At 36.5% G+C, this 12,204-nt stretch overlaps 1 protein-coding gene across 1 annotated transcript in view; it reads left to right on the forward strand.

Moving 5' to 3' along the window:
- MED13 (mediator complex subunit 13) overlaps window positions 1–12,204 on the forward strand; it is a 60,043-nt gene that overhangs the window by 9,246 nt on the left and 38,593 nt on the right. The window contains exon 3 of the mRNA XM_030027187.2: window positions 4,433–4,601. Coding sequence (XP_029883047.1) covers window positions 4,433–4,601 — 169 coding nt within the window. The remainder of the gene's footprint in view (window positions 1–4,432; window positions 4,602–12,204) is intronic.

Genomic DNA, 12,204 nt, shown 5'->3' on the forward strand with positions numbered 1-12,204 from the left:
GGGAGGAAATTGTAGTCCAAAGTGGAGGCTTGACTGTAATTTGTTTCTTTGCATAGTTTATTTTAGAGGTTCATTGAGCATTAGGAAGATATTTTTAATGGTATGGTAAACATATTCAGCCTTTTCAAGAATTGATGCTTATTGGTGTTTTGCTGATGTCACCAGCTATATGTTAAAAGGAGGAAGGGGGAAAATCCACATTCTTTAAAAGTCTTCTTGAAAATGTCATTTTTAATACTGTATATTTATCTGTTGCAATATAGATTAAGAAGTTCAAAATTGGTTTTCTTGCAAAAAAACAACGTTAAGCGATCGTTTATTGTTGAAAAAACATACGTTAAGCAAAGATCTGTTTATTTGTTAGCGATCATTGATTAATAAATTTGGCTAAAGATCTGTGGGTGACAAATAGGGTTTAAAACATCTGACTTGAATTAAAGGGAAAGGTTTAAAGATACTGCTTTTTCAGGATTCACTATAAATTGCAAGGCTCTTGTATTCTGAGCATGCTTCCAAACTCCTGCCTCACAGTATGCTTGTCCAAGAGCACTAGAAAGACAGAAGGGCATAATCAGTAAAAATGAACTTTACTGTTTCAGGTGAACTATATGAAGAATGTAAAGTAGAACATGAAAGTACTGAAAGCAAACAGCCTCCTACAACTGTTTCATTAAAATTGGATGGTGGTAGTATCAAGGAGGTGGTGACTGAGAAAGTTTGTTCTGTGTGTAGTATGAAAATTGCTTTTTCCTGGCTATTGTTTCCATTAATTCTTCATTTCCTGATATTTTTTTAGCTTCATTTAAGGAAAACTCACTGCTTAATATGTGGTATAAAGAGAGAGGGAACTAAATTCATTATAGTGGGATGATATGTGTGTAACTTGTTTAATGGATTGACATAAAAGTGTGTCGCAGAGGAGTTGAGTGGTTTGGACAGCTAAGAGAACTAATAAAAAATAAAATATTTGTAACCTTCAGGTTGCCAGAGCACTTTTGTGGATAACACTTGTCTGAAGTGAAATTGTGGCTTAACACCTTCTTAAAATGAGTCAGCAACTTATTTTGGTTTGTTATCACCATCACATTGAACATTTGAAGTTATTGTGTTTAAGAAAGATTAGAAGACAAAAGTGCCTCTTCTCCCCCTCCCTTTTTAAAAATGGTTTACTTTGTACAATTTCTATTAAGTAGGAGGACTTTTATCATGTTGAGAGACAACAATTTGAAAGAAGAAGAAAAGTAGTTGGGAGATGTGAGCAGATGTCATGTTTCTCTCCTTCCATCCTCCACTCTAAAAAAAGGGGGGAGGGGGGGAGTGACTAAATAGACTTCAAAAAGACACAGAACACTTACTGCTATTTTTTTTGCATGAATTTGAATAATGTTCAGAAATGAGGATATCTTTAACTGTCATCTTATTTAACCTTCCCTTTCTATAGCAAGATGCACTTTAGCTTGAACAGGTGGTCTTATTTTGGGTACCAGACGTTCTTCCTGACCAGCAGGCATGCTTACAGCATGCTGTCTTTTTAAATATTAGAGTTTTAATTGTAATTTCCATCTAATGCCTTACACTTTCCCCACATAATATGCTCATCTAAGAGCGCTCTGTTTCAGCAATAAACTAAGACAGCTAGGAGAGCTCTTAAGAATTACAGTCTTGTGGCAAGTTCTTACATGTAAACTTTTGTTCATAACTTGGTTGTGAGCATAACTATTAATGTTAAATGAAATACCTAGCACTTTGTAGTGTCTTCAGAAAATCAAAACCTCTCCTTTGTGTCCACAGTATGACCATCAAAATACAAGCCTTGAATTACGCTTCAGTATCTGCAATTTCAGCATCTTTCTTCTCATTGATACTCTAATATGTCAAAACAAAATTAGGCATAAAGGCTGGAAATAGCTCTTTCTATTTCCTCTTATAATAGGTAATTGATGCAGGGGATGCATTCTTGGAATGATTTTTTTTAAATTACAAGAGCCATATAGAAACCAACTATTTAACCTTTGAAATGGTGTGGAGTTTATTGTGCAGTTAAAGTCCAATATTATTAAGCTTTGTAGTTAATGTTTGCTCTATTGAGCTGCTTGTTTGCCACTGGTTGAGCAGTATGTGCTGAACAGCAAAGCTGTCTGTAGGATAGGGCTGCTCATTTGTGTATGTCTACAAATCTCTGAGCTGGGGAGAAAAAAATGTGTCCTCTTGTCACAAACATTTTATACCCTTTGACTTTGGACCTGTGTTGCTTTTTGTTACAAGCTTCTTGTTCAATGTTTCTTTAGTGAGTTACTGTATTATCTTGTAGCTTTATGGTTTTTAAAAACAAGCTTTTGCTGAACTTCAAAACTGGAATAGGGTGGTGGGGTGGGAAACTCATGGTCAGGTCTCTTATTTAGGAAATGTGGTTCCTTGCTTTTCCTTGTCTTTACCAGAAAATTACTTCATGTAATGATTCATCTGTAATGATGCATATCTCCTCATTTATAAATTATGTGGCAGGTCTGTTTACTCTTATTCTGTCTCTCAGAGAAGGATACTGGGAGTAATTTTCTTTTAACTTGCAGTACTGATCTTGAGTGGAAATGTACTTTTACTTGTGTGGCATTTAGCAAGATACAAATGTGGCCGCCATGTTCTGGTTGCAATAGTATCTTGAAATTCCTTTCTCTGTCATCTTTGTCTTAAATATTTAGTGTAATAATCTGTAAGGCTTTTTTTCTAAATAAACTCTTTGGTGTCTGGTTTTCTACACGCTCTCTAATTTAAGGATATTGAGACTTTAGTTAATACTATTGCAACCTTTTAAGCTTGTAACTGGCTTCCAGATAAAGGTGAAGGGGCTTTTTTCAAAGGGGGATTTAAAATGCAAGGACTTGGCTGTATTACTGAGGTTTTCTGACCATCGAGCAAACCAGTGGAAAGCTATTTGAACCAAAATCCTCTGTGAAGGAGAGATGAACAGACAGGTCACTACTGTAAGACCTGTTGTATGGAACTAAACCTGAACCCAAGCCTCGCAACTTGGAGGTGTGCAGAGAAGGCATGAGGGGCAATGAATGTGAGATATGAGCAACCTGTTTTAACTTTGAACTCTGAGTGGGGGTTGGAGCAGATGACCTCCACAGGTCCCTTTCAACCTAAATTATTCCATGACTATCCAGAGACTGAAGTAAAAATATGTCGTCTTATCTATGTCAGACAATCTTCTAGTCTCTGCTGCTACTTGCAGTATAAAAGCAATGGCATTATAAGAATAACTATGCTAGGTTAGTCCAAGGAGACCAGTAGCAGATCCTTAGAGAATATATATAAAACACAATATACAAGGAATTGTAGGCATAAAGATAAGACCTGATTGCCAGTAATTTAAGGACAAGATCTTGAGTTTTCTTATATTATCCACCATATTAGTGTGTTGCTGGGAATGAATGGTATCACATATATACTGAGAGATACTACAGGAACTTTCAAATGTCCCTCATTTTGCTTGTGTAATGTAATTGTAATTCATTGGACCAGCGCATATACTTCTAAGGCCTGTAAACTATGTTCAAACACTGATTACAAGTCAGAGTGGTTGAATAGATTACAGCTTCTTGTAATGAATCTTGCTTTCCAATTTGGCAGATCAGCTTGGCTTGTGTAAGTTGGATTCCATGACTCTGATTTGTGGGGCACATTAGATCTCAGTGTTTCACTTCAGAATCCTATCAGTATGAACTGGGCTTTGTCTTTCTGCTTGCTGTTTTTCTCTTCTGTTCTATGTATAGATCAGAAAGCAGAACTAGCCTGCTTAAATATCTTTCTTTTTGATTTTGAATTAAAAAGAAAAATGGCAGTTGTGAGAGTCTTCTGGGGAGAATCAGGTTGCTCTTACCAGTATTCTGAATCCGGGTATTTTCCCCCTGCTGCCTTCCTCTAGCAAATTGTTGAACATTGAGGGTCAGTTGCTCAATGATATTTGTGCCCAGCTTTCCTCAGTCAATGGTAGCTAAAGACGCTAGGATATATTGAAAGTTTGGCTTTGGGCAATTTATTTTTAAGCATAATTGTCAGCTAACTCTTCAGGATAAGTAATTCAGACTACCCAAAACATGAGCCACCTTGCAGACAGATCAGTATACAGTGATCTTGCAGGCTGAAATATATAACCTACTGGTGCTAGTTGTTTCCTTTTGTGAACAAATAGCTGTTGAATCTTTTTTTCTTGTGGGAGACGAGATATTTTTATAGCTGATTACTTTTAGCTGTTATACTATTATAAAGTGAGTAGAGTTATTATCTGAATGTTACAGGCTTTTTTTGGTTGCATGGTATGCTGTGAATGTCTTAAAAGCTTGTGGGAGAGAAAAGGATATTGTGATATGTGCATGAAATAATAGGATAGAATTCAATGCTAATTTATTTTTTTTCCTTTGCCTTGTAGAAGAGGAAGATGGTGTTTGGGAGAATGGACTTTCTTATGAATGTCGAACTCTACTTTTCAAAGCTGTTCACAACCTGTTGGAGAGGTGTTTAATGAATCGGAATTTTGTACGCATTGGGAAATGGTTTGTCAAGCCTTATGAGAAAGATGAAAAACCTATAAACAAAAGGTAGGATGTCTTATTTTGCTTTATTGAAGAACCTACAGGGTTTATTTAAGCTTCATGCTAGAATAAACATTTAATTAAGAGCACTCTTTATAGTTTGTTTGGGAACCTGGATCTCTGATCTTTCTTGGTTTTCTGCCTTTTTGGAGTTCTTCAAAACTTCCTTATGGTGAAAGGAAGTAATACGAAAGGTAGTAGGCAGTCTCTTCTGTACTGGTACTCATATACAGACCATGGACAATAGGGATGCTGGAAAAGAAGCTAGTCTTCTGGAAAGGAAGAAAAGGATAACTGTGGGAAGAGATACCTGCTCTTTGGACTTGCCAGTATAGTGTCTAGGACTAATTCTGATTGTAAATACCAAGACTCGCTCTTTGAGCAAGCGGGATCTAGAGAGCTATTTACAGGCACCACATGAGGTTTGAATAAATTGTGTCTTATGGGAGGTGTTGAGAAGAGAGTTTGAAATGTCAGCTCCTGGCCAGAAAGAAGGTTGTCTGGGAACACTGGTGTTAAAAGACTACATGTGGCCTCCACACTGAGGGGGAGGAGGGCAAGAGGAGAATTTTTGATCTGAATTGGAAGGACTTCTTCTCATGGTTCTAACGTGGTTTGACACGGTCTGTGTTGCCTAGCAATAAATAATGAAATGAATAAAAACTAGGTTAGCTGGAACAAGTTTAATCTCTGTTCCCAAATCAGCTTTTAAAATCCAAAGTAATTTAAAGCTTAGACGATGGGGTTTTTTGTGTGTGGAGTATTTTTTGTGTGTGTATATGTATGTGTTAAATCTTGCATGCAGGAAATTTTGAGATCAGTGGCTTGGCTTTTTGGGTGTGGAGTTGGCCATTGTTGGCATCTTCTGCAATAAATTTAAACTTGAAAGAAAATTAGAGCTGTTCTGTAGCAAAAGAAGCAGAAGCACATGTTTTGTGTGTGTTTCTATTAGTAGTTGTGAACTGCTGCTTTTAATTTATGTATAAATTTATCCTTTAGTTCTAGGCATCTTTTTCTCCACCCTGGTCGGGGCAAATGTTTCCTCTCTGGGGTGTCCTTGTCCATGCATTTCTTCTTGTGTTGTTGCTATAAATTGATAGTAAAGAGTTTACTTTTAACTATTTAGGCCAATATTGTCTTGGCACAGTCTGGGCTTCCCTCATTTGAGGAACTGGTTTTCCAAATTGCCATTTGAAACTAACATTAGTTATGGCATGGCATCTCTTACAGTAATTCTATAAAGCTCTCTGCAGCAGCTGCAAAAGCTGATGAAAGCTTTTAAAATAAAATAGCAGTGTTTGTTTAATTTGGAGACTGATTCTTTTTTTTTAAGAAGGTCAGAAGGTCAGCATGCTTGATGAAAATAACTGAAGGAATTGTGTGCTTACCCACACAACAACTCCATCATAAGTAGTCCAGAACCACTGCAAAAATATGTAGAAAGATTAGATCTGTGTAAGACAACTTCACTGTAGAGAAATCTCAGTGTTTTGTATCAGATAGCTCAATACCATGTGATATTCTGAGTACTGGCTTTTATGAAATAAAGCGAGGGGCATGGTTAACAGATGTGCATACTCATGGCATGTTTGGCTCATCCCTTCTAGGAATACCTAGAATTTGGATAATCTATATTCTCTGGGAAGCTAGGCTGAACTGTTCAGAGGTATCAATTCAGGCCTCTGCTGCTCCCAGCAACTTCCTGTGGGAGAAACCCAAATGATTGAAATAGGTGCTTTGTGATACTACCTCTGTAGCTGGAAGGTGTGTCGCTCTGTGATTGAGGAGGAAATGTCAAGTGGAATGGTTTGAGTGGATTTTGCTCTCTTGTATAAATTGGAATACTCTTCTAGTCAAAGGGGACGTTTCTGTCTTATCAAATGTTAAGCATGACACTGCAGCAAACTCAACATAAAAGGACTTGCAGCCTGCCTAGAAAATGCTGTGAATGTTGTACCTGGGGTGCTAATATGTTTCCTACCAGACAACTGGTACTAAGGTTTAGTTTTTGTTCTAGACAACTTTGGCATATTTTTCCTTCCTTAGCATCCATTTAATCAGCAAGACCTATGCTAAGTTTATCTTCTTTTTTTTTTTCTTTTTTTTTTTTTTTTGTAGATGTGGCTGGCTTAATTAAAAAATCAAAACAAACCACCACCAACCCCTCCCCACAAAGCTATTCTTCTTTTCATGATAATGGATGCACATACCTTAAGGATCAGAATGGTTTTGAAGCTATATTTTTGTCTTTTGGGCATTTTTATCATCTTTCAAGTAATAGGAATAGTAGTATTCATAATGATATTCTCAAAAGCATGTCATACTAGCTGCTTGATGTAGGAAGAATAGAGTCTTTTTTGGAAGGCTTTCTGTTTCCTCCTTTGTTAGAAATATATGTATCACCCCAAAAAGTAGTGCTTCTCCTATGCAAAAGTGGCCACAGATAAATGTGGCAGGTATTGCATCTGTCATGGGGAATAAAGCATTTCTGTTCAGGAAGGTTGTAATTACTTCTCTGTATTGCTTGTGTTGATTAAAAGTATATCTCATTCTTAAGGAAGAAAAAAGTTATATGTGACGGTGTTGGTATATTCTTATTCATCCTTTCCTTCTTAGAAAACGTTGAATAGTGGGAGAAATGGAGGAAGAAATTGTGTGTACCCAAAAATAAGAATGTTTTGCCCCGGTATCCCTGCATGAGTGTTGTCTTGCTTCATTTCAGACCTTGTTACTGTTATCTTTATTTCCTACTTCATCCTGTGTTGCTACATATGCTTTGCTTTCTTTGGAACTGTTCTTTGCATTAACATTAAGAAACCCCCAGTATAGAATTCACGTGCCTATATAATTTAGAGGCACCTAGTATACTGGGGTTATGAAGTCTGCCACCAGTCTGCTTCAGAACATAGTTTATACTACCCTGCACTTCGGGGCTTGGCTGGCCGCTATATATACTTGTTCCCTGTGTATTGTAACTACAGGTTTTGATAAGGTCGGTTGTTCTTGCTGGCAATCTTTAGTTTCAAAGACTTTCATTAGAGACTGAGTAATCGGTGCTCTTGGTGGTGGAGGTAACTTCTTAACATGTGCTTTCTGGAGCTATGGTTGAGCGATGTGCAGGACGTTAGTCCCGCTTTTTCTCTTTCCTTCTCTTCGAAGGATGTGCAAATAGAGCTATTTATTTCATTTGAAGCTGATCCGATCTGGATTTTTCTGAGTGCTGTTTGAAAGCATGTGGTTCCAGAATGTGAGATTTTCTGTTATTTGGTCTCCAAACAATAGAAGTCAGTTGTGTTGCACTTTTTGTATGTATATGCTAGTGCAACAGGCATAAGGCTGTGATTTCTAATAGGTGTTTGGCTGTGATGACAGATCCTCAGGCAGCTGTGGCTTCCTGTCTGTTGCTGTTATTTTTCCTCCTTGTATAAGGTTATATTAAAAGAAAAAAAAAATCCCTTTCATCATTGTGTTGCATATGTTTTAATTTTAAAAGAACAGTCCTTAATGTTCATAAACTGATGCCATTGTGGCATGTGAATAGATGACCAAGAAAGTAAGAATTAGATAGTTTTAAGTGTTCACTGTTTAATTACATTTAATCATGTGACTCCTCAAACAAACAAACTAACTTTAGTAAGCTAACATCATATTATTGTTTAATATCTCTTAAAAATTTTGCTACGGAAAAAGTAAAAACCTCAGATGTTTGCATTATGCAGTCACATGCTGCATGTTGACAAGGCTGCAAGGTAATAACCATGACCTGTTCTTCCCTCCCTCCCCCTACCTCTCCCCAGTCTAAAACCAGCATTGAGAGAAGTGAGACAGTCATGTATTTGGTGAAATTTGATCTGTTAGAACAAGTCATGATTACCATGCCTGAGGAAACTGTCTGAGGTTTTCAAGTATGCTAGTTCCACTTCTGTTTATAGATAGGGTAGGAATGGAGTAGCTAACTCCCTGAAGTGTGTGTGGTGGGTTTTTTGTCGTTGCTTGTTTGTAAGTAGGCAATTTTCAGTTTTCAGGAATGGGTAATGGGGGTCAGCAGGAGAACAACAGTAGAATAAAAGACTAAAGAGAAGGTTTTGCTAATGGTCATAGTTGTAACCAAACAGGAAAAAAAAAAAAAAATCATTGCCCCGTTATTGGTCACAACCTTTTTCGGTCACTTAAGGCAAGGTAGATTACAGAAGCTCAATAATGTGGTTTAAATGACTGCATATTAAATTACAAAGTTTGACAAATAGGAATGTCATTCTCTTTTCTCCTTTCCAACCTATTGTGTTGTTATTGCCACGTTCAGAAATACAGTTGTATATCCTTTATTCAAAAATCCACCCTATAAATGTGTGAGATGGAATTTGTGATCTGGTGCATCTGATTGTGTGTCTACCTTTTCTGGTTAGACTGCTCAAATAACAGCCTTTGGCTGAGACTTTTCCTCTTGCCAACTGGATGCGAAAATAGTAGTGTATACCTGTAATAAATATGATTAGGAAACTTGTCAGGTTAAACACTATTTTAGATACAGTTCCTTAATGAAGATTAAATCTGATACTCCTAATGAAACAAAAGTATCAAGTGCTTATGTGGAGGATATCTTGTGAAGTTTTGGTAATAAGTACAACTTGCTAGACACAATTGAAATATTAGTAAGCAAATAATTGAGTAATCCTGATTTTGTGGGAGGATCTGATAGACACTTGAAAATCTAGATTACTAAAAGCTACTATACTACTTGTATGGTTGTTTTGGTTTTTTCCATGTAAATAGGAGCTAATGTAACCAATTGCAGTGGGTGGCAAACCAGAACTTGTGCCTGACAAGTTCATTTAAAAAGCAAAACACAAAAAAAAACCCCAGAAAAACCCACCACACACCCAAAATAAATAATAAAAAACCAACCAAACCACCCCAAAACCCACTTGGAAAATCATAAGTGATAAGCTTATCATAGCTTACAAAATGAAACTTGCTGCACAGGTTTCACAAGTAATGCTGTTTAACATTAGTCTGAATGCAGGACTTTAAAATGTCAGCCCACTGTTCTTTTATTTTTTCCTGGAAATACTATTTTAGCTACCTGATGTAAATAATAAGTATATGACTTCATGGGAAATGACTGCTGAAAAATATTCTAGATATAAATTTGGTTTTATTATAAGCCTTTGTACATGTAGTTATCTTGATTTGAAGGTGTGCTTATCATAGTTCTGAATATATATTGGGGGGGGGGGGGTTGCCTCATCTTGCCAGGAGGAAGAGGTAAAACTAGCCACAATGGAGTGATTCCTGAGTTTGGTGCAAGTGTGTTGGCAGATCTGCAGTAATGAATGGCTGTGGCTGCAGGGGGGGGTGGTTTTTTTTTTTGTTGGTTTTTTTTTTTTCACTTGGGCCATGAAAATGATCTTGCTGCCTACTTCAGAAATGTTTGGATTGGTAATGTAACAGCATGAATGAGATCAGCTGTGGTCTCTTTGGTCTTCGCTGCCCTTAAGACAAAGGGAATGCTATGCTTTTGGTCCTGACCCCACACTTCTGCCTTCTCCCCCTTTGTTTGGCTACCTGTTTCCCATGGGTCCCCTTTCCAGGGGAACGGAGTGGTTTGCTTCTTGATCCCTCTAGAATGATGCTGTGAATTATTATTAAGGAACAGAATGAGGAGATTTCTGGGTGCTAAATCTCAAAAACCTCTTCATACTTGAGAGAGTTAACTATACAAGAGCAATGTGTAGCCACAGGTTTTGCATTTATTTCTATATATTTAATGAAACCTTAATAGCTGAAACTACAGGGCTCTTCCTTGATACTGTTGGAGTATTTTCTATTGAGTCTGCTCAACTCTTTTTGCAGTGTAAATTTCCTCCCTGTCTTAATCTTTAAATCAAACAATGTCAACATTTTTTTACAACAGCTCTAATGAGGCTGTTCTGGCATCGTGTACCGGCAGGAGAGCAGGTGATGTTTTTCCTTTTACTGTAGACAGCTGGAATTGAGAGCTGCTGTAAGTAGGACAGTGCAGGATAAACAGCAGGAGCTGAGAGCATTGATCACATGATTGTCTCTTTGGAATATTGGGTTGCTACAGAGACTACAAGCAGACAAATTTAGCACTTTACATCACAAACCAGTTTTCTCTTATTTAGCTTAAGTTACAGTGGTAGTTGGTTCATCAGAAAAAATGAAAAATGATATGGCTCTTGGTTTTTAGGTTTCAACAATAAATCTATGCTCTTTTTGTTCACTGAACAATAAGATAGTACAAAAACCATACAGATACTTCAGATTTTGTTAAATGAAAATTTTATAATGCATTTCAATTTTGAACTTTGAAAAAATCTGGCTTAACAAGATGTTTGTAAATGTTTCAGAATGGGAAAGAGCAATACATTGAAAGCTGTTACGCTGTCTTTGAAATAGAGTAATGTCTAGCTATTATCCATTCTCCAAATATGTTCAGGATTCTTATTCTTTATAGCACACCTATATTTCATTGTGAAAGCTCAAGTTCAGGTAACTGAGATTTGCATCCTCAATAATTAAAGGATGCTAAAATACAAGACGACAGGTTTATTAGTCTCATTTAAGTTCTGAAATACAGGAATATGTGTAAACTCCTTTTGTAGTATTGCTTATAGTTGTTGTATCTGGAGAAATATATACTTTTAAAATGTATTTGTGTATATATAAACTTCTAGTTGCATTCTGAAAAAATCAGTTCTGCTTCTTTGTAAGATGTCATGCTATAGTTTTAGTGTACAAAAATAAAATTGTTTTTTGTTTCAACCTTGTTTTTATTGGGATGAAGCTAAGCTCATTAATAATGAAGTTAATTTAAAAATGTGGAAATCTTTAAGGTGAATATGATTTATTCTGGAATACAGGTCACTTGCTACATTTGTATTTGTTTTAGTGCACCTAACTTGTTTATGGAATAAATAAATATTTTTAACTCGCAGGTCTAACTCAAATAAAAACATTCTCAGCTATGTGAAAAATATTTTGGAGAGCCTTTTGACAGTAGTCATTAATGATGTGCTTTGAACTGGAAGATTTTTTTCTACTTTGCTATTAGCTATGTTTTTAGCTTTGTGTTATCATCAAAATCAGCTTTCTGCTATATTTACCTTCATGACCATAGGGAGTTACTCAGAGATGCTTAGAAGAATGTCTGCTGTTCCATCTTTTTGTCAGTAGTTAAAGAATGTTCTGTATTTTGAGATCTTATTACTTCATGTTAAGATACAGAATATGTAACTTGCTAGATGTGCATTTGTTTAGATTTCTTTGCATTTTCACATTAAGGATATTAATGCCACTGAGTCTGCTTGAAGTGCAGATCTTGTGATGGGGCTGATACAAACTCTGATGTTAGAGGAACTTGTAGCCAAGGGCAAGAAAGGCATGTTTGTGAATTGATTAATGATGATTCAAACTCTTATCATAAAAAGTAGTACTGCAATGTAATGAGTATGTATGATAGCATGCCCTTCCTAGAGAACTAGGAACTAATTTCTCTTATCCTCTATTTCCCTCAGCCCCCAGTGCTTAAAAAGCAAACCCCCCCCCCCCGAAATAACTAAAACAAAACCAAAGAAAGCTTTGATTT

The sequence above is a fragment of the Aquila chrysaetos genome, chromosome 10 (assembly GCF_900496995.4).
Source record: "Aquila chrysaetos chrysaetos chromosome 10, bAquChr1.4, whole genome shotgun sequence".
Classification (NCBI taxonomy): Eukaryota; Metazoa; Chordata; class Aves; order Accipitriformes; family Accipitridae; genus Aquila; species Aquila chrysaetos.